Source organism: Salarias fasciatus, chromosome 5 (genome assembly GCF_902148845.1).
Source record: "Salarias fasciatus chromosome 5, fSalaFa1.1, whole genome shotgun sequence".
Classification (NCBI taxonomy): Eukaryota; Metazoa; Chordata; class Actinopteri; order Blenniiformes; family Blenniidae; genus Salarias; species Salarias fasciatus.
Window position 1 is genome coordinate 11,981,924 of NC_043749.1, and position 27,467 is coordinate 12,009,390.

The window sequence follows — 27,467 nt, forward strand, 5'->3', positions numbered from 1 at the left end:
AAAAGGCCATTAGTGGAAGAGAGCGATGACAAGCTTTGACTTGTCCCATCTAGTGATGGTGCATATACTGTAGTCAATTATTAATCTTGAGCACGGGAGATCCAGGCTTGAATCCCAGTTGTAGCAGCAAAGGAAAATAACCGGCCACATTTAAGGTTCAGGTTGTCATTGATTTACTGTGGAGACCATTATTAAAGAACGCAGCTAAATAATCTAGTCATAACGAAGCTTTAACTTGTCAATGAGCAGATTTGTCAAACTACACAAAGCCTTGGCTCTAATGCAGTCTCTCCAGGAATTCACGATGTTGCAACAATTAATGCAAATTCCACCAGTCTCTGTGAATTCTGAGTGACCTTGCAATTTTGTCCTGTCACTGCAACTTTGTCGCAATTTTGGCCAGTGCCCAGCACAAACACCAGACCCATAGGTCAGAAATTTCACTTCCTTCTTTACGGCTCAAAGGTAATTATTAATTTTTCAAAACAAAGGGAACAGTGTTAAAAATTTTAACTTTCACTTGCAATTTCACTGCAACAAACACCTGTAAACCACCACAACTTTAATTGCAATTTTCTGTAAAAGCTCTTATGAAAGTAGGAATTTTGGGCTGCAACAATTACAAAAAATGCACGTGAAGTCCTGGAGGGACTAGCAATGGAAGAACAGACACTTCTATAAAAATAGAAATTGTAGAAATATCTACAATACTCACATGAAAGGATTTAAGTGCTGCTCCAACTATTTACAGCTTCCACTGCTCATGCTAACAGTGCTACATTTAGCCAGCTAGCTTCTTCGCGTTCAGCAGGCGCCTTTCCTCAATGAGTAATGAGCCCTCACTCTCAGACTCCTCCACTTCCACCCACACTGGTGAACTCATCACAAATCTTTCTTTATTCACTTTACTAAAACAAAAGTCAATACATTAAACTTCCTGGATACAGCTGGGACGGAGCCGTCCCCCTCGGGATAATCTGGCACCACTTCACAAGAAGGGAGGATGCATGACAACAGATCTCAGCAGTTCTTGGCTACTGCAGGCCTGTCTGCCTGTCAGAAAACGTGAATGCCCTTCGGAGGGTAAACAGGGACACGTAGACACGGCGAGAGCTGTTACTGCAGTCGGAGCACTAAACTTTGTTTTCCCCATGCTGGTGATCAGACTGATGCTGTTTCTGGATGTTTCTGACTGCATCCTAATGACCTGCAGGCCTCAAAGCCAGCAGAGATGTTTCATAAGCATTTTTTTTTATAGTCGTTTTGGAGATACATTTGTTCTCCGTATTTTATTGTAAGCAGCTGTTCCCAACAATCCCCTCAAAATTTCCCTTCAGGCAGTATTATGTATATTTCTCTCTGAATTTGAGCCATTCGCTACACAGATCGCTGCAGCGCACCACCTCAGACAGAACAGGCTGAACTTATGGGTATTTTATGGCTGAGTTGAAACTGCCGCCACATGCTGTTTTCTGATTTCAGAATATTAGAGTCGTAACCTTAGCAGCTGTGTCTCCAGGCTGAGACCTAACAGTGACACTTCGGTTTCAGCCATGCAAAGTCCCCACAGCAACATTATGTATAACATCAGAACAGCCGCTCCATGTCTGCTTATTGGACACATGTCTTATGTTGACATTCAAAATAATACATCCGGACAATCACTTCATGATGAACAACTTCAACTACTCTTTCACACAAATGTCTAATCAACCATTTGCATGGCACCAACTCAGTGCATTGAGACATTTATACACGTCGAAGAAGAGCTGCTGGACTCCTCTATGTGAGCTGCAGTGAACTGGACAAATCTGTCCCTTTTTGAACAATTTACTTTGTGTGATGCAAGTTATGTGAATTATTTAGTATTTTATGTGTTAATCTAACCGTACATTTGTGATGCTGTTTCTTTTTACATTGGAGTAGGTCTGTCAGATCTTTAGTTGATTTGTTTTATTGAGAGTTTCCATATTCCAATTGTTGGACAAGGAATTTAAAGGGTTTTCTCGTGTGTATAATGACTTCCAGTTGAGTCTTGCGTTGTTTTGATTTGTTTTTGGTGTCTTTTTCGAAAGTGAGTAGGATATTTTATACATTTATACTGTTTACTGTGATGGTGGAATTTCTGAAGTCTTTTTGAATTCCAAAGAGGATGCCCCTGCTCCTTCAAGTGGTGAATTGATGTCTAGGTCAAAACTGACACCAAAATCAACCACCTTCAATTAATTCTATGCGGTGATTGTACTTTCAGATGATGAGGTGATCTCTAAGTATAATTGACTGAAATGTGTTTTCAAGGACGAGGCGGAGAGAGTCACTTACAGGTTTGTTGACTCTTTTTGTGGATACTTCCATTACTGTGGTTCTCCTTTTGTTTCTCACATTCATCCTCCCCTCCATGTAGAAATCGATGCAGCTCCTTTTCTTTATTTCAACTGGGAAGAGAAAGAAACAAAAGACACCATCAATAAAGATCCGTTCATGTTATTATTGCTGGCTTTCACTCTGTATGTAAATGTTTTCACTATAATTTGCTTTTGGATGCACAATGTTTTAGAGTGCCTTACTGACTGTGGCTGAGCGAGAAGTAGATCACTGGAAGTCAACTTCTACAGCTACAGCATTGGATATAAAGGCGGAATCTGCTTAATCCTTCAATTAAATTCATATGAGTTTGGGCATCAGGGGATTTTCTTCCTTCATTATCGGGCTGATCCCGACTGTCAAAAAGTTGTCAGGTCCAATTTGTTCAGGAAGTTTCAGTGAAATGAAGATTTCATAACCAACACACTGCTGACGTCTAATTGCATTATATAATGAATATCATCCGATTCAAACAACCCACATACACATGATCACATCAGTTATAAGTTTGAACTCGTACAGCTTTTATGTCTCCCTGATTATTGTGTATCTGCAAATTTTGGGTGCAGCTTTTTACAACAGTATGATTCAAGACATTGCTCAAACAGGAACCTATAGCTATCAAGTAAAACTGCAAATAAATATATTCAACAATACTGAAGTAGGATTTTTTTGGAGGTTGGTTAATGTCAACAAACCTGAAAAATTGTTAATTCCACCATATTTTCCTTTAAGGAAAAAAAAAAAAAAAAAAAAAAAAGCTAATATGCCTGCAATCAGCGACTTTAAGTATCCAAGCATGAATCTGCACACAGCATTAAAGACATGTTTGAAAAGGTGCACAAAAAGTGCTCCAAGAAAAAAAACATTCAGTCTTTAACTAAAAACTATGACCAACCGTTTCCCATGTTGTGTTTCTGACTTGTGATTGAGACATTTAATGCGACGACGGAAAAGGAGAGTCACTTAAAGAAGTGATCGCTACATTTCTAATAAAATATGACAGTTTTGGCAGTCTGTCTGTGTAGAGGGAGAGTCAGAGCTAAATGTGTCACAGAGGAATATGAGTGATATATGGTGGCCCCGGGCACAGCTGTACTCATTCTCCCAGGTGTCACCTGTAGCAGTAACAGCAGCCATTCACCTCAAAAATCTTGTAAAATGCGGTAAGTCATGGTGTGTTTTGACAACCCTCCAGCACAGGGCCTTAGTGCAACGTGTGTGTACATTACAAAGAGAGCTGGGAAGGGTTTGAGTGCTCATTTTTTTATGGCCCTCTCTATAACTCCAATTAGAGCACTGATGCTAATGTGCTGTGTGCCAAATTTAGAGCAGCCTGCAGCTCTGCTGATTCATGCACACCTCTGCTGTATTTAGTGTGGAGATGGCAGAGCTCTGCAAGGATCAACAGCTTTGGATGAATAACTCCTGAGCATTTAGACAACTTGGTAGAATATTCAAGAGAAATCACATGAAGCTTGGGATCAAACTCCCAGAGCTGTGGTCATACTGCCATCTGGAGGAAAACACAGGTAAACAAAAACCTGTCACTCAAAGCAAGTTTTTTTTATAAACTCATACATATGTTTATAATTTTTAGCAAATTTGGACATTTTAGGCCATTATTTAGCTGTTTATGCCAATTTTAGTTGTTTCTTTTTATTTTAATCATTTCACACTTCAGCCCTTTCACCTGTTAAAAGGGATTATAACTTTACCTGTACTGTATACTGATTTACTGCCACATGACAAACACACGGGTAAATCAGCATCATTGGAAGTGAAAGGGAACAATTTTGTACACCTTTAATTAAACATCAACACTAACTTTAAAGGGATACTTCAACATTTTGGCAAATTGGCCCATTTAGCGCAACTCCTTAGTCATTTCGAACAGCATACTTACTTTTTTGTGAGGGCAAGCTGTTGTTTATTCAGAGGTGAGTCGGGGAAGGTTTTCGGGACGGACACAATGGAAGTGGATGGTATTTTTGGTTCCCCTCGTCAAACTCATCAAATACAAAATCCAACAACCCCAAAACATTTTGGTGGACACGTTATAATCCGCACATTCACAACGCTGTGGAACACCAACAAATAATACTGTAGCGTTACGACACTGAAGCAAATACTGGGAACTACTTTTTCTTTTGAAATCACTACGCCCAGACGCCATGTTTAGTAAGTAGTTCCGTCTTAGCAATCTTCACATAAACAACTCAATCTCGTAATTTTGCATTAATATTTCACAGCGTGGTGAATGTGCGGATTATAACGTGTCCACCAAAGTGTTTTGGGGTTGTTGGGATTTGTATTTGATGAGTTTGACGAGGGGAACCAAAAATACCATCCACTTTCATTGTGTCTGTCACGAAAACCTTCCCCGACTCACCTCTGGATAAACAACAGCTCGCCCTCACAAAAAAAGTAAGTATGCTGTTCAAAATGACTAAGGAATTGTGCTAAATGGGCCAATTTGCCAAAATGTTGAAGTATCCCTTTAAGCTAGTTCCATCCATAGTTACCGAGAGAGGTGCAGCTTGAACTGAACTTTACCATGCACGTGCAGTTAAAGGCACACGTTTTTTTTTTTAAAATGTGTATGGACAAAGCAGCAAAGGTCACAACACAACTGCAAAATCCACAATGCAACAGCAAAAGTCACAACACAAATTAAACAGGAGAGCACTGCAGAAGTGCGATCCGTTTCCTGGGGACAGCATTTTCTGACGGGCTACTTTTTTTTTTTTTACAGGCGAGTTTAATAAAAGAGACGTGAATGCTGCTTCCTGATGCTTCCTGATATGTTACTTGTTTTTAGCTAATTCGTAAGCAGTTTTCAGTTTTAAACCCTTTTAAAACATAAATGAAACACCACTTTAAACTGTAACATACCTGATGAACTTCCATAATGCATTACAAACTTCTTCTCAAATCTTCCCAAAGCAACCTTTCAGTCTACCAGAGAAAACAAACACATAACACACCATCAGGCAAGGGAATGAAGCTGGTGGCACCAAATACAATTTCAAGTGATCTCAATGAATTGATTGGATATATAAAATCCAGTTTACCAGAGATAGAACCACAATCACAGACTGAACCAAAGCCAGAGACAGACCCCTCCCCACCCACGAAAAGGAGCCTGAGCCCTTTTGACTATTTACATTGTAAATTGTCACTGAATGCATCAACACTATGAATGAACGACTGCATTCATGCAGTAAACTAACAACTGTGAAGAAAATTTACAGCTTGATGGAGGTCACCACTCCTTGGGACTCATAAGTATCGTTCAGTGTTACACGTTTAAAGGAATACTCCGAAGATTTTGGACCCACGCCCTTTCCCTATCATTGTCTAATTGGAGACCTGCGCATGCGTAGTGCTCCGCGGAAGGATATACCGGAGCACAGCAGTAGAAGCCGTAGACTCAGCCGCTGTGCGCCGGTATATCCTTCTGCGGAGCACTATGCTTATGCTATCTGTGTGTATCAAAACGTTATTTTAACGGATTGAAAAGAAAACATTTCTTTTAAAATGTTTTATAACCATTCGGATTTACTTCACGTGCTAATACGCCATCCCCTGTACCACTGGAAGTAGCATTTTGTCCACTTTCGTCAGTCCGGCTCTGTTTCCTCTTCACCTCCAGCAGTTGAGCTAAGCTAACTACGATGCTAACAGCTGGGAGCCAGCCACTGGACGCACAGACACAACAAAGGTATTTATGAGCTTATCTCACTTTGTAAATGATAGGGAAATGGCGTGGGTCCAAAATCTTTGGAGTATTCCTTTAAACATGTAACACTGAACAATACTTATGAGTCCCACAGGTGAACTGCATTTATCCCAAACATGAGAGGTTACTAAAATCAACAAATTGGACTCAACACTCCCTGGTTGTCCTTGAATGACTCTCCAGGTGGAGGTGACCTGATTCTGCTGAAGAACACAAGAAAACGTCCAAGGGATGATTTATCTACAGTCTTGTCTGCAGTGCACAATGTGGCCTCAGAGGGGCGCTGTTCAATCACTCTTCACTGTAAGTGTTGCTGGTGCATGCTGCTTCAGAGATGAGCTCTACCTGCTTCTGTGGCAGAACATATGAGCTGATTTTAGATGAAAGAGGGTCAGATAATGCCTCCATGCCCTCCCTGACACACTGAGAGTTTTTGTTAGTTTCTCAAAATACTTCCAGCCTCCTGTTATTGTTTTGTTGATGCAGTGGAAACTGTTGACTGACCTATAATCAGCATGTACCAGTTTCAACATCTAATGCAGAGATCGGTCACGTGTTTGAGTCCATTCCAACAGTTTGTTTGATTAGATTTCCTTCCATTATACATTTTAAAACAAATCAGAGTTGGTTTGTTTTTTCTGTAAATCCCTAGAAGCTAATCGCCCTTCGTGCCAGTCTAATGAGTGCTAAGTTACTGGGAGTGGTAGAAGACTAATCAATGTTTTCAGAGCTGTGTTTAAGATTAATCCTGGTCATGACTGGAAGAAGGCACATCTTCACTGGTGTTGGGAGGATTGAACTCAGTCTTTTCCAGAGAAATGACATGGTGCCTGTGTGAAATCTTAATTTGATCCAGAAATCCCAGAAAATCCATGAAAAGGTAATTGTTTTGTCATATATTTGTGCACTAAGAGCAAACACACACACACACACACACACACACACAAGCTTTTAAGTACTTTAATTTCTGTGTAATAATTCTAAAATATCTCAGAGTTTCACACTTTCAATTGATTTTTGATAAAGAATGTATTTCAACATTTAGAAATAGACTTATTGTTGCTAAACATGTTATAACTGCAGTATTTTAAAGGAGAGGTGAACATCGGTGGAGTATAGTGAGTCAAGGATGTTTGGATTTTGCCGTTTACACACAAATAACAATCCTTCCTGCCTCTCAGAATCTCAAGTTAGCAGTCTAGTGCTATTTAGACATTTTAAACAACCCACTTGCAGTCAAAGTTCCCCATAAAGAATTGCTAACCACAGGAAACCCGGGTAAACATAGACGGCAATTTGTAAACAGCAGTGTTGATGTGGAGCTAATGTCTGATTATTAACTCTCTGTGAATGAAAGTGATCCAAGCAGATGAGTGTGAATCCGGCAGGCAGGTGATGAATTATGTTCAACATCCAGCGCTGCGTGACCCCATAGCCTAATTCCCCACTAGTTCAACTCCGCAGTGGTGACTTGGTGATTCAGCTCACCTATCTGGAATAAGAAAACGGTTTGAACAAACACCCCCCCACCCCACCTCCACCACCCCAGCGCCCCCCCCCCCCCCCCCCCCCCGGGGTTGAGCTTCGTGACCTAAATTTAATTCAAAGTGTGCCTGCCAGCAACAGGCGGTCCTTCGAGAGCTTTCTGCAAGGACGCGGCGCTTTTCGGCACATTTGAGCCTTTTTATGATGCTCGTGTTTGCACAAGCAGCTCCTGACCTACATTCGCGGTGTCCCAGCCAATCTCCTTCGATTCTCAGGCTTTTGGCAAACACAATCTGCGGAGAGAAAGAAAACGTGACGGGGAGGAGGAGGAGCGGGGGGAGTCACGGTGAGCACCGCCCCGTCCGCACGTGCCAGCTCCTCCGGGCAGAGATCGTGTATTGAGCAGCGAAGACCACTCTCTCCTTCAGAGAGAGAGCGCCGCTCCTGCGCGTCGCGTGTTCTGCGCATGCGCAAGCCCCCGCGCAGCATTTTGCAGAAAGCAGAGAGGAGAGAGATGCAGAATGGCAAATACATCTGCCTGTCTTTAATGCCGTTCTATCCTCAGAAGCAGTTTTTGCACTGTGCACTTTGAGAAAATGCTGGATTACGCTGATAAAAGCCACACATACACAGGGAGAATGTGCAAACTTTACACAGAATAATAAATGGAGTTCACTTATAAGGGAGAGTGGGGTAAGATGAGCCACTTTTTACTTATGTTGTCCTAGAGGTAAGGAAAAATGACACAGAAACAGAATGAAAACATGTATCTTTATTTCAGGATGTCTCCTATAAAATGAAATTGTCAGAATGCATCTCTGACAAAACTGCACAAAATAATGGCTTCTCAAAAAAAAAAAAAGTGCTCCTGTGGCTCAACTTGCCCCAGTTTAGGGGTAAGTTGAACCAAGTCAGAGGGTAAGTTGAGCCACCTGGGGGTAAACTGACCATCTGAGTTTTAAAATGTAAACCTGAGCTTAACAAACAGTTTTAACAGTTTTGAACTTGTAAGAACAAACCACCAGTTAGTTTCAAAAACAACCAGTTATTTTCAAGACCATTTATTGTTGCTGGCTCCGTCGATCTCGAGAGATCATGGACAAGCCAGGGCAAAGTTATGGAGGAACTGAGATGCCCAGTTGACAGATCCCCCTTCTCAGATTTGCTGGTAGTGTCCAACAGAAGGGACAGGCCCATACAGTTGGTACCAACTTGGCTACAGGAGTTGCCGGTAGGTGCCGCAATGCGAGAACCATCCGCCTTCGGGGCTCCACTCCGGATTTTTTCTGTAGGGTGGGGGGGTCTCCCTTAGCCTTTGTCACTCCACCACAAGGCAGTGGTGCTATTTTACCCATAGCTGGGGGGTTGTGACATGCAGACAAGGGGAGACAGAATCGAGCCAACAACCTCTCGATTGAAAGACGACTGCACTCCCTACTAATTCACAGCCGTCCCCAAGACCATTTAACCCTTTAATCAAAACAACTACTCAATATTCCAAGTGTCAAGCTTGCAGGGGAAAATGAACTGTTGCTCCCTCCTTGCAGTTCCTCCAACCCTTTGAGGTTGAGGTAGCTTCTTCAGCACATCACTCCGTGGGAAAAATGCCTCATCCTTTTCCTTGAATGCAAAGGTGGGGTTCTTATTGCCAGTGAGCCCTCGGATTCTTCTGAGAAATCTGGTACTCACTTCGGTGCCCGCAAGGCTGTCAACAAGGCCAATGTAATGGTGGCTGCTGCATTTGGATGCAAATTTTACAATGACAAAGTCGCCAACTACCAGATCTGGTTCACTTCTTTCATCAACCATTGACTCAATTTACCCCATGACCTTTGGCTCACTTTGCCCCACAGCCACCATTTTGGAAAAAATGGGCTAGCTTAGAAATGCAGACTAATCTTTAGTGAAGTGATTGACATGATTTTATACGTTAGCAAATCACCAACATGTATAATTTTAGGCCTGGATAAATTTGCTTTGACATCACAGTCATTTTACCCGATACGCAGAAAATTTACTTTGACGAGCAAAAAACAGTTTTTTGTGTAAAAATATACTAACCCCTTCTCCCATGTGCTTCTCTGCATCACAGCAAGATGGAAATGATGGGTGCTTCCTGAATTTATGGTCACATGGCAAAACATGTGCACGCTTACCTAGATACTAGGGGTGGGTCAACTTACCCACTGGCTCATCTTACCTCACTCTCCCCTATAGGAGTTCTTTACTCACACTTACCCATTCACACACACATGCACACATTAGTTTTGGTGGCTGCCCAGCAAGACAATTAATCAGGAAATATAAGGGTTCCAGTGTCTTGCTCAAGGGTGCTTTGTCGTGTGGCCAGGGGGTTGATGGGAATCAAACATGTATTGTTGAGGTTGAGAGACACTACTAAGTACCAACCAAGTCACAGAATAGCCTTAGAATATCCTTTCTGTGAGATGTGAGAGCTTACCACAACACAACTGTGCAGTCATGACAAAGCAATCAATAGAGCATCAATAAAATTTTACGACTGTTTTTAAAATAACGAATTAAAGATGTGCAGCATGAAAGGAGCGATTGTTTTCAGGCAACAGAAATGAGACCTTATGCCCACAACATTCTTTGTATGAGGCAGGAGTGCTAACCGCAAAGCCACCATGTGTAATTTCAATAATTGGTGAAACCAGAAAAGACAAAACAAAAGCATATCAAAATAAACAAGATAAACATTCACCCCTCTCTCCTGGCTAGATCTCCAGACGGATACCTGCCAAGAGCAGATCTATCTGATGTAGAGAATGTAGAGAATCTCAATGATGATATTTCATGATATAGAAAAGATTGGAAAAGTCTTCAAAAGAATAAAATAATCTTTTCAATTCACACAATTCAATGATGTTTCAACGTTTTTGGTGAAAATGTTTAAAGTTCAAGGCCAAAGCCACATTTTCACACTCATTACCAGAATTTGTAACAAATGTTCGGTGTCCTTCCAATAAAAACAGCACTGGAAATCCTTTTAAAAACTTATATAAACAGATAAAACAATGGGCTATTGTAATATGTTGAGAAAAGACAAAATTGTGGTCCCAAACCCTAAATCAATCTTTGGTTTCAATCCAGCCAAAGATATACACTTCTAGATTAGCTGAAGCAATTCTTTGTGCAGCAGTCCTTCCTGAACCTAACATGCACAAATATATGTGCACGTTCAAGCACTCAAACGGGCCTTTTGGACTAAATGGGATATTATATTCACAGTTTGCAATTCTACAGTATATTTTAGTATTCCACAAGTAGAACTGTGCATTATTCATAAACTCAGTTCAGAGTCCATGGGATACCACAACCTGGGAAAAAAGTATTTCATTTGATCATACATAAGAGCAATATTTTAATACAATGTTGTCACAAAATACAGCAAATAAGATTGATATCAACACCTAATTGTTATCTTTTATTTGTTACATTGAGAGATCATGACAGATGTTTCTTTTTTTTTTTAAACATGTTTCACAAAAACTTGATTAGGGAGGGAATAGACTGACAGTCATTGGTTAATCAAAATAAATCTCCACAACAGTGGATGGAAACAACATGAGCCTGCAGCCAAACGTCTAGAGGATGAAATACACGTCCTCAGTCATTAAGTCTGAACACTGTTATTATATCATTATACAGTCTGAAGGTGCACGCAATAACTGGTAGAAATCTGACTTTTGCACTTCATGTTAAGCCTTGTTCTGTTTTCAAAGAGCAAACATTTTGTCAACCAATGCCATATTTGGAGTGGTAAAATGATGTCCGAGAAGCACACAGTGTCTGGAAGCCAGTCTTGAAACGAACAGACGATCTGCTGGGGTATACCATGCCTTTGACACGGTGTCATCTGAGGTAACGGCTGTAACCCAAACCCAGAATGGAGGAGAAGAGGGGAGGATGCTTGGATAAATCGACACTCCCTCAGCTTTGCAGCAGTGTCCTCACTTGCCCTCCAGTGTGTGTTGCTGAGGCACATATTGTACAATCACTTAGTAAATGACTGTAATTATAGTTAATTATAACCAGTCTTTATATTTAGGCATTTCCTACCTAGCTTTTTTTCTAAAAACAGGTTTGCATTATGTAAAAACAATATTATGGAAAATATCGCAGCAGTTTTTTGAAGGGAGACTGTGAAACAGAACATTTTATTCATTATATTATAATCTTTCATAAGTTAAACAATTAGATGTATATATGTATCTCTGAATAAAATGAAAGTGTAAATTGGAGCATTATATGAGATCAAAACATTTATACTTGTGCTTCTTTGTATAATAATGTACATAAATGCATTGTTATGGGTATGATTTATTGGTGGTTTGCATCCTGTTCCTTTAATATAGCTAATGTTCCAGAAAATTCTGAGATATAAAAAGCCCTTACCATCACATTTCTACTCGATCATCTTGATCTAACGACGCGGCGGTGCTTGATACAATAGAATCGGGGTCTGCCCCCATCCAAGATGGTTTCTTGTTGCAGCGTTTCGGATCGCGGCCCGTCCTCCCGGTGGCGGAGTGAGAGCTCTCGCCCTCGCGCGCAGCTCTTCCTCCTCGTTTCTGCCGCTTATCTCCGAGCTCGAGCGGCTCATTAGCATAAAATGTGTGTCAGTAGGGCAGCTGGAGCTCACATGCCATGCGCACATGCTGCAGAGCTTTAACCAGCATTCCGATGTGGAACCAGCCCAATGTGCCGTCTCCACGCGGGGCTCTCAGCCAATGAGAGAGGGGGGAAGAGTAAAAAGAGTGCTCCCTGATACACATCAACAAACAGGCGTTTGGAGGGACACACAAAGAGAGAGAGGGAGAGAGAGAGAGAGAGAGAGAGGGAGGGAGGGAGAAAAAAACTGGTCACATTTCTCAGGCACCTGAAAACGTGCCGGTTATTTTAGGACGCGTGCTGCTTATTGATGAGCGGAGTGCGCTTAAACTACTTCCACTCTGGTCATGTTTTGGTGGTGACTGTACATGGCAAGCAGCTGAACGCGGTGGGACCTCTGTGTTTGAGAGCAGCCCAGCACTGACAGTGACATCCGACCACTGGCATTATAAGGCTGTGGAGGCGCTGAGCTGAGCTGTCCTCTGGAAAATATCTGGATCAATAAGACATCTGATTGCCTCTTCTTATATTTTTAAACAAACATTTTTTTTTCGTCTATTTTCTTCGGTAACCGGGTTATTTTTTTCAACATTTTTTTTTTTTTTTTGTGGAAGACCCCCCCCAGTGCCACTCTCCTATTGGTCTGAGCTTTGGGATACACCCTATATGCCTTGGCAGTTCATGACTCTTTCACCTGTGTCAACCAAACTCCTCAGAGGCAAGCAGCAGCAGTGAGTCCAGCTCCAGACCTCTACAACCGAAGAACAACACGGATCAACTCGGAAACATGGAGAACAGTCCTGGTGGTAAGTGGAAATTTATCCACTCTTCTGGATTTCTGCTTGAAACACATGTAAATATCACTTATGGTTCAATATTAGTAGTTCTCAAAAGTAGGTGGCTTTAAATGCGTTGGGAGCACAGTGTAGGGTTTTTTTTTTCTTTTTTTTTACTTTTGGTAATTAATGCATGATTGTTTGAGAAGTTTTGTGCATAACTTTTGGTTTAAAATTAAATGACATTTTCCTGGTGAAGCGCTGTCTTCGCTGCACCTGATGAATGGTCTCATTGCAAACAGAAGGCTGGTGGTGCTAATTAACTAGAATGAATGATGTGAATTAAAGTTGACTGAGATCGTTTGTACTCGTCATTGCTTTCAGCTGTAATTCACCTGTGCAGTGTTTGGCGTGGTGCCAGGTGTGTGTGTGTGTGTGTGTGTGAGTTGCAGACAGTTGAAGGTTTGAGTGAGTGAGCCGCGCGCACGGTGAGGGAAGTCCTCTCGGACTTCCGATTCCTCACATGTAAACAAACTCACGTGAAGCGCGACCCAGAACGCCCTCTGAACGGGCACGTTGCTCCGTCCACGGTTCCGGCCGCCACCCAACTCACCTTTACACCCCCGATCTTATCTTTATAGTTAATTTATCAGGTAATGAAGGAGAAGCGCGCACTCACGCCGACTTGGCGCTTTCACTTCCCATTACAGGCGCGCGGCGCGTTCACGGGCGGTTGGAAATGTGCCACTTGGCCGTGGCGTGATTCATCGGACTGTTTGTGACATGTTTGACTGGAGCGTGGCTCTGCCCCCTCAGACACATGTGAGGGGAGCTGCGTGGAGGCGCAGTCAGTCACGCCCGCCGGGTCAGAGCATGCAAACCAGTTGTCCCCTCCTTGATGGGTCGGACTTGGAGAACGTGGAGCAAACACGAAGTTCTGCCAGAACCAGACCCAGAACCGCGGTGGGACCTGATCATTGTTATTGGATCGTGCATTGCTCGACGTGGGGGTTTCCAAACCGCTTCATGTTTATTCAGCAGCTAGATAATGGCTTTATTTAACACAATAAGGCGACATTAGCATGATTTCTGGAAACTGAGAGCGGCCATCAAATTGCATGTACCACTGGATGAAAACATGATCGAGATGTGATTGAATGAATCTGACAGGAAACCCGCGGCTTTTCAGCACATCGACATTATAAAGTCCTTGAAAACGCGGACAGCCATTTTGGCTCTTCTTTCTTCCGCCCCCGCCCGGTGCACCCTGGGTAGTAGACACTACCGTGATGCTACGAATCACGCGCCTGATTTTTAATACGCAGCTACCCCGCCTCGAGCTGCCAGCACGTGTCCTCAGCTTCAGTATCCACGTGCTGCGCATGATTCCCATCCCTCATCCTCCTCCTCCTCCTCAGCTCCAGCTCAGCCCGCACGGGGATTCCTCCATTATTCTGACAGATTGGTCAGTGGGTCAGAGGGCTTCAGCCACATATCTTTCTCCCCCTTATCAATAAAATTGATTTGATATGTTGCTTCACATGTTTAATTGCTCTATGACTAAACAAAAGTTTTTGCTAACTTTCTACCAAAAATTAAAAATCACTGTGTCACCAGCTACATCTAATCAGAGAAATTAATATTTTGAAGTTCTTCTACAGGTTATTAAGTTATATAGGAAGAGATATGTCATTTCAACAATTTTAGCTTTAAACTCAATTTATTTTTCAGTTTGTTTTAACATATAAACCCACCGAAAGCTGTGTTGAGTTTGCATGTTTCCCCTCTGCATGGATTCCATGCATATAGGGGTAATATGATCCAATATTGCAGTCCTTACATGTTAAAGAAGCCAACTTTTAAAAATTAGAAGACAGCAATGTTGAGATATTTTGTAATTTTTTTATTAAAAAAAACTATAAAAGGCCACTCCAGAGGGGATGAATAGCTACGCGTGGCTCCTAAGCTGTGGGTTGCAGGCCTCTTTGTTAGATACCGATTTCAGTGAATGGTATTTTACACAAGATGGCTTGTCAGCGTGGGTGGCGTCTAAAAGGACATATTAACCTACATTTGGGTGTTTTCAGCCTGGTTTTTGGGTGACATGGCCAACCACTTCCATTTTAACAGCTTTAATAAAAGCTGGAATTAAACCCCCATCACACAGGCCATTAGCCATGGTGAAAAAAAGGACACTTTTTATTAGTGGAGCACTGTTTGGTTTTGAGAAGACTGAAAGAGGTCAAATCCTTTAAAGGTGCAAGCTGCTGTGGATTATGGCATCTGTTTTTCCAACAAGTAATATTGTCATGTAATAGAAAATATTGCTATTGAAAGTTTTAAGTAATCTTTCATCCAGATTTTAATGTTTCCAAACATTTGGGTTTCGTAGACTGACTTGATGTTAGAAACACAAAAAAATAACTTGAGAAGGGAACTGATGGATTTACAAAAACAAATTAAGATTCTTCCAAAGATGCAGTCCATACTCATTTTTTCCTTAAATTAAAAAGTAACCTCAAAAAGGCTCTTTGAATTCATTTCAATGGCTTTTTGTCTTGATGATGAATTGTTTTTACATTTGAATGCTGGGTGTAACCATAAGAAGTAGTACTTAAACTCAAATCATATGCTTTTAAAGCTGTGATATACTTTAAGTGTGTGTCGCTTTTGTTCATGCTGACTGGCTGTTCAGTTTCTCAACAAGCAGCAGCTATATGATGAATCGTCAGGAAATTATCAGAAAATGCCGTAATCAACTTGGACAACCTATAAAGTGGACATCCATTAGGTTTCTTTCTTTTTTTTTCATCTGGCTTTTTCCATCGGGTTACTCACGTTCATTTAAAGTGAATAATTACCTTGAGGAAAAGCATGAATAGTGTCTGAATCGACAAAGACGCTGACGAACAAAACTTCAACCTTTAAGAACACAGTGAAGGTCGCCTGTCAATGACTAATCCCATGTAACCTGTGTTCGCAGAGCTGGACATGTGATCCAGCAGCTTGAATATTGCCTGGCAATGATCTTTATTGACAAAAAGATACCCGCCATCCTGAGAAAGTGGTCTATACCCCCAAAAACTGCTGCTATCGTCGTACATGCTCTAAACTTGTAACATGCTTATGTATGTAAATGTGTCACAGGTGCAGCTTCAGTGGGGTTGATGTTCAACAGCGCAGCAGACATGAAACTATTCCTCGTCTTTGTCAGCTTGACATAGCTTGCTAATTGGAAAATAAAAGCCCTGCTAGAGCAGTAGATAGTATTTCTCTTCTTGGCTGGAGTGTGACTTTTTTTTTTTGTTTATTTATGCAATAGCCCGTCTTTGTAAACTGTTGAAATGGAGAAACTTTCAAGTGAAATGAACCAGGCCAAGTACACTCCATGAAATGGGATTAATGTAATACAGAGAAAATATCTCTGCTGCTGCTGTGAACGAGTTAACCCCCTTTGAAAGCACATTGGTAAAAAAACACATGACATGAGGCCGGCCGTTTCACGTGGAGTGAGCTTTAGTGCCCGGCGCTGCTGTAAATGTTCACATGAAGGCAGTCAAACAAGTTCAAGTCTCTCCGCCTCTCATACATGTCGTGAGCGTGATGTCTGTACAGTTTACATGCCATGCGTGCTGAGGGGGTGGGAACACATGAGCTGGGGAAGTCAGGGAGGATTGGCAGAGGGAGTGGCCAGGGAGTGTATTGTTTATTTTGTTGCTCATATGGATGTGTGTGTATCTACAGGTCACATGTAGTAACCTGTGCCTCAGAGCTGCAGGGATGAGCTTCCCAGGCCTAATTCAGACACCCAGTCGGGTCAGATTCCAGGAAATGGTTATGGCCTGACCGAATATGGAATGTTTTTACACTAGAGGGGTGGGGATGCTGGAGACAGTAGGTGTGGAACTCGCGTGGACGTGGGGCGTGACCGTGTCCACTGCAGGTGTTGCACATGTCTGCAAAGTTTTATCTTTTCCACACATCGCGCAGTAAAAGGCCACACACATGTCATTAGCAAACAGCCTGCCTGACACTGGAGCCACACACAGGCAGTGAAGTACCTCTCATTCAGCGTTGACACGTGTGAGCAGTGGAATTAAGGAGGCACTTAGGGCTCAACAGAAATGCGGCACGTGTTTCCTCAAGGAGAGAAAGCACAGGAGACTAGAGCGATTCAGATGACTCAAGGTCCTTGAGAGGAAATGTGCACAGAATTACAGTGTAGATAATTCAAGGGTATTACTACTCCAGATAACCCTGACCCCATCGTGCTAAGCTTGCCATCGTGGAGTAACCTGTTAGGCAGAGTGGGGCTGATATGGGATACAATTTGTGTTACTGACCTGTTTAACAGGTTGAGTAGTGCCAGTCTTTTTTTGATCGTCACCCATGAAAGTCACCCGGTGTAGACGGCACGATGTGAGCTCAGTGAAGCAGGTTTCGAATAAGATTTCAAAGATAACGTGGAGTGTGCATTTCAGCCTATGGGAAGTGTTCCAGCTGGCAGTCCTGCTGTGCAGGTATTGCAGACGCTGATTGCAAAAGATCAGGAAATTCAGAATTATGACCTAAAAGACAAAAATAAGCATAAGCCACAAAATGCCAACAGTTCCTGAAATGAATGTTTGCAGTGGTACAGCTCTGTTTCTCGGGACTCTTTCGCTTTAGCAAAACCATAATTTAAAATAATCACATAAAGCTGTGAAAACGGTTAATTTGGGGCGTGGTAGCTTTTCCTTTATTGTTTCCTCATCATGGCACAACAACATATTCATCGTTCATAGAGGAAATCATTTTCAAAATCAGCCATGGCAAGCTACAACGTGACTGTTACCCTTTGTACAGTTTCTAGTGACTCTAAGGAATGCATCAGCTTATGGTTGCTGTGCCCCGCTCGCTTCCCTCTCTCTCTGTAGTCACAGCATTAAAGCCTCCTCTATTCCAAACGTGATCTGCCCTAGCGCTTGTTATGGTACTGCTGCTGTTGTCTACACGGGACTGCGCAAAGAGCCTTGTGAGCCGGGCGGGAACTGTGTCAAGAGTCCATGTGAGCTCCTGGTCAGGTGGCTGGCGGATAGATGGGTCTGCAGGCCTGGAGCCAATGTGAAGAGTGAGGGAGGGAGCAGGAGGTAGAAGGGGAGGAGGATAGAGGAGGGAGGGAGGGGGAAGACGAAGCCGGAGTAGAAAGGGCTCGACTGAAAGCGAGCGAGCAGGGAGCTGGCTGGCACAGCCTGCACGTGAGGGGCAGTCTTTCATCTGGCGGGGGAAGAACACCGTCTGGAAAACAAGGGGGTGGGTGCGTGTTGTGTTTAGGGGTAATAGGGCATTTCCGATGCGATGTGACATCCCTAAACAAAGACCTGTTCATGGCCTGTCAATGGTACTCATTGTACTCATATAGTGATACAGCCTCAACGTTGGGAGGTGTGATACATTTTATACCATTTAATCAAAGAAATGCCTTTTTTTTCCCCCCCCTCATCAGAATCCGACCTAATAATTATGAGATAATGTTATTTAACTGGGTAACGTGATGTGACTCCGTGTAGTCAGTGTGAGTTGGTTCAGCCAAAAGATAAAGCTGTTTGCTGTGTTCAGCTGCATTTGTCCACATGACATTCTCCAATCGGCTTCCTCGATGCCAAGATACCAATCAGTAAAAACAACACACAGCAGCCTGCTCGCTTTAGTTAACATGACACAGCATTTATTTTCCATTATTCTCGATTATCTGATTAGGGACTGAATAGACTCTGCACACAGACATCCAGGTCAGACTTGTTGTTGCTCTTCCACTGGGTGTGACAGTCTTTCCTCATTTTTTTTTCTCTCAATCATTCATTTTATGGAATATGTATTGTATTAACAATCAAGGTTTCACATGTACTTGTGAATGTCTGCCAAGTAAGCTCACAGCTTCAAAGTGGAGTGGCGCTTGCCATGTACTTCCTCGCCTACACAGCGCGTGTGAACACAGACTCCGATGGAGATCAGGGAACTGAGCTTTCGCCTCATTCTGTTCTTCCAGGTGGTGTTATCTTGTACGCTGGCTCGTCTGGCAGCGCCAGTCCAAGTCCTGGCAGCCCTTCAAGTGGATACCAGACCCAGTCGCCTTCCTCCCACTCTCAGCCCTCGTCCCCGGAGGGCGTCTCCTTCCAGGAGATTGGAGCCCTGAAGCAGAGAGGGGAGCAGAGAGGAGGAACCGCTTCCCCCAAAATGGTCTTTCAGTTTCCGGAAGTGAGCAATGCCCCAGTGGCCCAAATCACGACAATATCATCAGCAACCTACGCCCACCCCACGGTGGCCAAAAGGCCTTGTGGCTTCACCGGAACATTCACAAGTGAGCGTCTGCAAAATTTCCTGCTATTTGTCTCTGTGCTAATTTGATAACGTGCTGGTGTCTGATAATGGATGCTTACGTCTTTCAGAGACCGGAGGCATGGTGCTTCTGTGTAAGGTGTGCGGGGACATCGCTTCTGGATTCCATTATGGCGTGCACGCCTGCGAAGGCTGCAAGGTGAGACCAGCGCAGTAGTGTTATGCCATCTTTTTTCAATGCATTGCATGTGAAGACGCATCGTCACGAAGAACCCTCTTCACGCTCCTCTTTTATTGTGCTTCACCAGGGTTTCTTCAGACGCAGCATCCAGCAGAATATTCACTACAAGATGTGCGTGAAGAACGAAAACTGCCTCATCATGCGCATGAACCGAAACCGGTGCCAGCACTGCCGCTTCAAGAAGTGTCTTTCTGTGGGCATGTCCAGAGACGGTGAGGAACCAGTTTTGCTTCCTTCCTTAAAGAGATTTTGAACGCTAGTGGAGTTTCTCAGAGACTCACGTTGAGAATTCTGAAATATTTTTTGAAGTCATGTCATTGCCTTGAACAAAGGCATAATTCAAGCTTTGAAACTACCTCCTTGCGTCGCTCTTATGAGAAAATTGAATTTCCTTTTCATTGTCTTTCTATTCTTTTTTTTTTTTTTTTGTCTTTTGATCCTCCCATCCTCCCTCCTTTCATCTTTGCACTGCCATCTGATTTATGGCACAAGGAGCTCAAGAGTCCCACTAGTCATCAGTCATGTAGAAAGTGTGAAAAATACAGTTTATTTTAGGAAATCAGGGCACGGTGTGTTTGATTACCCCCGGTGTTCTTCATGATGTTCCAGCTCCTAGACTTTCAAACAGTCTTTCCAGATGTAATGCTATTCTGTACCATTAATCATGAAAACCTAAATTGGCTTTTTACTTGAAGGAAACACTCAAGTTAATTTGCTCCTCAGCATTATCATATCCACGGGAGTCCAGCCTCTTAGGTACAGCGAAAACCAGGTGATTCTTTTTCCCTAAAATCTGGAGCAAACATTTTTAGGTGACCCAAAAAAGCCAGAGTGATAAATCGTCTGCTAATTTGTAGGATTGCGGTCAGGAAGTCGTGTCTTCGTTCTCTGAACAGACGGGGAAATAAATATATTCGACTACATACTTGGATGTTTTGTTGAGCCAAATATTCATTTTATGAACATTAACATCAAGGCCAATTTGTCCTTCACTGCAAATCTCTGACTTCACGGCAATGGATCAAATTTGCATTCGATCATCTGGGTTTTTCTTCTACTTTTCTCCTGTTTTGAGTCCTCACCTCCCACACCTGCCCCTCCTGTCGACTCTGACCTTTCCACCAGTCACTCCCCCTGTCACTTCACTAATGACATCATGTTCAGCATTAGCGACCCAGTGACCTACTTCCTTAGAAAAAGAGAGAGCGAGAGCTCAATTGAAAGGCAGAAAGAGGGAGCGAGAGAGAGAGAGAGCGAGAGCAGGGGGATGTGGTGTAGCATACAGCGTACGTACTATTAATAGGACTGTCGGCAGAGGTGCAGGATCGAAAAAAAAACGGGGGAGGGAAGAATTGAAAAAGCTGGAGAGGAGGATGAGGAAGGCGGATGACAGGAAGGCTTTAGCGTGGAGTGGCAGCTGTGGTAGACACAGAGTGGTTTAAGGATTAGCAGCATACACACAGCTGACAGTTATAATGCCGGATGCATATCGGAACAAGAAATTGTTTCAAATATGAGCAGTTTACCTGCCTGAGTTTTCAAAGTATCAATAACATGTTAACAGTAAAGAACTGGCACCAACGTAGCGGTTTATCTATAAATGCTTTGTCCTTCTCCTCCTCAGCTGTGCGTTTTGGGCGTATTCCCAAGCGGGAGAAGCAGAGACTACTGGACGAGATGCAGAGCTACATGAACAGTCTCAATGAATCAGCCTCCATGGAAGTGGAGGTGTCGCCTCCTCTCAACGCCCCGTGCAGTCCACAGAACCAGACCAGCGAAGGAGCCGGCTCCATGTTACCGTCTTACTGCAGTGACGAGAAGCCCCTCAAGATGGCCGCCGCCGCCAACAACAACAACAACAACCACCACCACCACAGCGCTTCCTTGTCCCAGACCGGTGCGGGGCAGGAACCCGCCGTGACGCTCCCGACAGCCCAGACGCAGCACGCCGGCGAGGCGGAGCCGGCCGGCCTGCCCACGAGCTACCAGGTCCCCACAAACTTCCACGTCCCCAACGCCAACAACGAAGGCTCCGCTCACACGAATATGGACAACGCCAAGTACAACTACTCCTCCGGTCACAGTCAGTGCCCCGTCACTGCCAGCCAGTCGTCCCAGACCTACTCGTCCATTCAGAACGGTTTCCCAGCGAGTGGCTCCGCAAACCAGAACTCCTGCCCCTGGAAGCTGAGCGGAGGAGCCAAAGTGCTGGTGAGTCTTCCCCGCCGTTGCCTTCTTGGTCTGTTGAAATCTGTTAGATCAATGCCAGTAAAAGGTTCTTAATGCTTTTCTTCCGCTCTCTCCCCGTCGTTCCTCCCGCAGGCCTGCCCTCTTAACTCCTGCCCCGTGGCTCCGGCCAGTCGCTCCAGCCAGGAGGTGTGGGAGTCTTTCTCCCAGTGTTTCACCCCCGCCGTCAAGGAAGTGGTGGAGTTTGCGAAGAGCATCCCGCTCTTCCAGACTCTCAGCCAGCATGATCAAGTTATGCTGCTCAAATCTGGAACCTTCCAGGTACGTTCCTGTCTAATCTGAGGTCTTTAGCAGGTTTTTTCTTCTGTTTTCCCCTTGAGTATTTTTTCCGGTGCTGATCTTGTTTTCGTTCTGGCAACAGGTTCTCATGGTGAGGTTCTGCTCACTGTTTGACCCCAAGGAGAGGACGGTGACCTTCCTCAATGGACAGACGTACTCCCTGGCATCGCTGAGAGCTCTGGGAATGGGCTCCTTACTGGACTCCATGTTTGACTTCAGTGAAAAGCTGAGCTCTCTGGGTCTGGAGCCTGATGAGATGGCGCTCTTCATGGCTGTTGTGCTGGTTTCTGCAGGTAAGACTCAGAGACAGATGTGCTCAGCTCATAAGTCTTTAGGCAGGAATTTTTTTTTTTTAACATATCTGACCCCAATGTCTCCTCTTTTTGTTTCCCCTCTAGATCGCTCTGGCATAGTAGAAGTGGGAGCAGTGGAGCAACTGCAGGAGAATTTAATAAAAGCCCTTCGTTCCCTCATCACCAGTCGCCGCCCTGATGACAGCACGCTCTTCCCAAAGCTGCTGCTGCGTCTGCCCGACCTGCGCACCCTGAACAACCAACATTCTGACAAGCTCCTAGCTTTCCGCATAGACCCTTAAGTTCAGGAGGCTTTGAATTCACAGGAGTGGCTCCTTTACTTGTGGGGACTTTTCTTGCTCCCTGCATGCAAGCCTACCTTGCTGCGATCAGTAGTACACTGGCCTCTGAATGGCGGACAGTTGGGGAGCTGTGCCAAGTCAGAGGAGACTGGACAAAGTGAAGAACGTAGGCACAGCGGGAGGCGGGAGCTCCTGGACTCAAACCTATCTCTCCTTCAGTTGCTTCCAGTTGAACTACTAAAAAAAAAAAAAAAAAAAAAAAAACTAAAAAAAAAAACAACTACTCAACTACTAGACTGTGTTCTTCCTCACGTTTTCGAGTCAATGTCGAACCACCGTCACCTCTTCCTACCGGAGTTTGTCAGAGGCGGAGAGCTCTAAAGACCAAAAAGAAGAGAGACCTTCTCGTTTCTCTACAGACTTTGTTTTCCCAGCTCACAAAGCTAGCAAGAGAGAGGCGCACACTCTCACCCACGGAGGAGAAAAACGGACAAACTATCAATCGTAACAATCTCGTACTGGATTTTCTGGAACAAGTGTAAAGGCAGTTTTCCTGCATTCAGAAACCTACAAAATCAATATATGTTATAGCAATAGCAAAGTCTAACACAGCTAGGAGAGCGGTTTGCCCTGTTGAGATGACATAAGCTATTTTCACAACATGCTACCATGTGGAAAAAAATCTTTTTTGGAAATCACCCATTTGTGATTGAGAAATGTATAACATTTTTAAGAAATGAGACTACATTGCATTGTATTTGTATATGGTAATCAGGGAGAAATTATTGGTCATTTTAGACCACGTCTGATGGCTTCTATGTTCTGGTGTTCTGTTGTAAATTTTGTACATGGCCATTCTTCTTGGTTCGTACCCTTGTTAGTTTGCAGAATCTTGGATGTATAAATGAATTTAGTATTGAAATATTGTACGACGTCATATATTATAGATTGCTCTATGGACTGCAAAGAGAAAGCACCATTTGGACGATGTGCTCTGAGTATAAACTTTATATTTGAAGATATATAATGAAAATAAATGTATTGTCACCTGACAACTCTGGCTTGTGTATATTTTGTAAATGTTTTATGGCCACACCATAGAGTACCTATGATTAAATAACGTTATATAGCATCTCACCTTGAGTTCAGCTTTTCTTTTTAATAATCATTTCCTTCCTCAATGCGATGCAGTGGCATACCATGGATCCGTTGCCTAGTAACTAAAGCAATCAGCCAATCCACGCTTCAGGTCTGAAACCCATTAGGGGCTCTATTGCCAGGAAAGAAAAAAAAAAAAAAAAACATCACTTGATTTTAGAGTGTGTGATAATGAACAAATGTAATTTCAAAGATTGCTGTTTTTCAGTAAGTATGAAGTGGCTTTTGCTGAGAACACTCGGTGACTTTCAGAGGAAGAAAATGAGGGCAGGTCAGCTGCAGGTGGATGTGGTGGAGACATCTGTGCAAATACGGCGGTGATAAGACCTCCTCGCTGCAGGTTAAATGAGGACATCTGCATAACACTCTCAAAGGGTATCATCAAGGTGCCAGACAGCACAAGGTCGTGCTCACTCATCGCTATTCTCCCTCCAGTCTACAAGATAACTTAGAATTTCATGCTTATGTAAATATTTAGGAACAGTTTCTGCAGTTTTGCCCTCGATTTGTCTTCATAATGGATTTAGTGTTGTTTATTTTTTTGAAAAAAGGACTCGCAGACAGTACAATGTCTGAGATGAAATATAGAGTTGCACTCAATAAAATAGCACATATTTATGTCTGGCGCAGCAGTAACATTTAAACATCCATATCTGCTGCTTAAGTCTTCACATTTGTAGAAGGAGACATTGATCTCTGAGTGCTTCAGCAGCTGAGGAGCATCAATAAGTCTACACATCAGGTGAGTTGTAAAAAAAAAAAAAAGTCTGAGCCGAAGCATGTGTCTGCCTGGGTGCATGGATATAGAAAAATGAGCATCGATCAAAAGCAACTAAAAAAAAAAAAAAAGAGGTCAAGCCTTGATTCTCACTGCCTTTTCAGTGGATAAATATAAAAGTCTCCAACTGAGATAGAAGTCCCAGGAGGAGGCCCCTGTTTCCAGGCTGACTCTGCCACCTAGTGGACTTTAAAATACCAAAACAGACACTGCTGGCAGCCCTGGCTCTGATTCAACCAAACCACCCAGCTGTATCGGGAAGATTTTTGATTTATTTACGGCTGATAGTCTCTCCGGTAAATTCTTTCACTTCGTTTTGTCTGTGAATCCAAACTGTGGAACTGAAGTCCCTCAGCTTCTTTTTAAAAAGGAAATGAAAAAAAAATAATAAAAAAAACAAAAACATTTATTTGTCCTATTTAATTTGGAGGCAGTCTTTCTTTCCAGTTGTGCAATTGTCAAAGATCTCAAGTTCTCTAAGGGAAAAAAGCTTGTAAATGTAAATGCAAAATAAATCTTTAATTTACTTTTTTATAACGATGCCATATTTGTTCAGTGGAAGATGATCATGCTGTATTGATTACAAGTCAATTACAGAACAAAAAGCCAATGTAATGTGGTTAGAGCACTGAAATGTGAGGTTTTTATGTCTTTGTGCGCCATCTAGTGGTTATTAGAAAGAAAATCTTCACAGCATGTATGGAGTTTTTTCATTTTTCATTTCATTTAGACCTCCAGGCATGGTATTCACCAATCAGTCTCAAACAAAGGTTTTCGTCTGAAATGCTGACAATTGGTTAGGAGGAAATCAGAACAGAGGCACCATTCTGAAGCACTTTGTAAACTTTGTTCTCAAAGATCCTTTAGAAAGATAATCATTGTTACGATGCCTTGTTTGCTGTGTGTTACAACAACTTTGTTCCAAAGTCTAGTGTGCTTAGCATTCATGTCTGAATGCCTTGAAGATACACAAAAGTTTGGTGGCTTCTGATTAAAAATCAAGACACTTTGACCCAAACACATCTCCATAGGGAGAAGAATTCATCGACATTTATCGTGTCTTGTGTTGAAGTTAGTATAACTAAGTATCAGGTGTCCGGGAAGCCTCCAGTCATTCCAGTCTTACATTAAGACAATGTGCAACTGGGAATTAGCAAAGAAAAAAAAACATCAATGAGAAATAAACATGAAAAAAAAAACCAAGACAAAAAAGATACCAAGGACATCCAAAGTCTAAGGAAGTTAAGAAAAGGGTGAACTAGTCAAGGATAATGGTATTCCTTTTTCTGACTATCTGAAACAGTTTTTACCACATATGTAAAAACTTATCAATCTAATCTTGTAAAAGACATTTTTAACCTCAATGGGACTTTCTGGTTGAATAAAAGTAAATAGTAACACCTTTTCTACTCATTTATTTAAAGAAAACATATTGTATGATAAAAATTGGTCTGGTTTCCCACTGGTTTCCCCTTTCCTTTTTGGAATTTTAATTTCTTTCTTTCTTTCTTTCTTTCTTTTTACTTTTTTTATCGAGCCACTTGCCCAGGTTATCAGAGAGAAGAATGATCTTTGAGGTATAAGATTTGGTGAAGTTGTAAAAAGAATTTACTGAAAAAAGAATTTACGGAAACGCAGACATTGTTGGAATCATTGAAAATCCTGAATGTGGTATCCCTCTGTTCTCGAACATTGTGGAAACTCCCCCTGTTCAAGAACATTCTGGAAACACATGGGCATTTCTCTGGTTATCCACTTAACATCCCAAAATATCACTGGGTGATTATAGAATTAACTACTAAAAGTTTTAACAACTGAAATCTGTGCATTCTGCTTGGTGATACCAGTACAGCATTACTGTATAATTCTAAATACCCGGGCCCTGAAATGTTCAGTCTGCCATGTATGAACTTTGCTGTCGTAATCAAGTGGTAGCAAGATACTGTGACTTCTGTCAATTAGAACAAATATTAAATATGAATATAAATAATACATATTAATATTAATAAATACTATGTTCTGAACCAGTCATCCTGTTGGTTTGATGTGGTTTAAAGTTCACAACATTAAATCTCATGAGAGTAAAGGTGAACATAGATGATCCCTTGCTGGTAAATCCTCTTGTACCTGCTCCATAATGGCCTTAGCTCAGCTCATTAGCTAAACTGGTGACTTACATAAATAAAAACATGATGTCATATGTTTACTCAACCCATTTGCTAAAAATAAAGACAATACAAGGCACAATATTTTTGGTTCAACCAAAAGCTGAAGAGCATTGTCTGCTGGACTTCAACCTCTTGATTGGGCCATAAATGCTAATTTAAGGAATCCAAGCTAATAATAGTAAACTTATACAGCAGGGCTTACAACTCATGCTTTTAATAAGTCATATTTTAATCAAAAAATGCATTTTATTTTGGGGCATTTGTGCTGAAGGCCATCTGCCACTGAAGACATTCACTTGTTTAATTCACAGATAAAAACATCTGTCGCCTCTCTTTGTCTGGCAACTCTTTGTCACTAAAAGTGACCGAAAACAGTTATGCAATTTGTATGTAATGCAGATATGTAACTTGAGTTTTTCTGGTGAGCTTTAGGATGATTAACTGTCCCGAAACACTGATAAGAAGCTCTGCGCGGACAAAGACCAACATGAACGACCCGCCTATTTCACGACAGCCGTGGTACGGTCCGACGTGAGCTCAGTGTTGTGAGGCCGGCCGTCTGACGCTGGATGGAACCATTAGGCCAATTATAGGGGTGTCTCGGGATCAGGGTTAGAGAGAGATTAACTCTCAGAGGCCTATAAAACTGTGTAATCCGCACACTACACTCAAATTCAGAGC

General features: G+C 42.6%; 1 protein-coding gene across 1 annotated transcript; it reads left to right on the forward strand.

Moving 5' to 3' along the window:
• The first annotated feature begins 12,826 nt into the window (after positions 1-12,826).
• Positions 12,827-23,734, forward strand: LOC115388830 (nuclear receptor subfamily 1 group D member 1-like). The gene is made up of 8 exons (XM_030092117.1): positions 12,827-13,032; positions 19,031-19,342; positions 19,431-19,519; positions 19,629-19,773; positions 21,186-21,772; positions 21,884-22,069; positions 22,170-22,380; positions 22,486-23,734. The coding sequence occupies exons 1-8, from the start codon at positions 13,014-13,016 to the stop codon at positions 22,680-22,682; spliced, it is 1,746 nt and encodes a 581-aa protein (XP_029947977.1). The 5' UTR covers positions 12,827-13,013; the 3' UTR covers positions 22,683-23,734.
• The last annotated feature ends 3,733 nt before the right edge of the window (positions 23,735-27,467 follow it).

Excerpts from the sequence above, each read along its gene's own strand:
- LOC115388830 (XM_030092117.1), top strand. Across the intron at positions 19,774-21,185 it reads TGTGGGCATGTCCAGAGACG|CTGTGCGTTTTGGGCGTATT; the intron begins GTGAGGAACCAG and ends TCTCCTCCTCAG. Across the intron at positions 22,070-22,169 it reads TCAAATCTGGAACCTTCCAG|GTTCTCATGGTGAGGTTCTG; the intron begins GTACGTTCCTGT and ends TTCTGGCAACAG.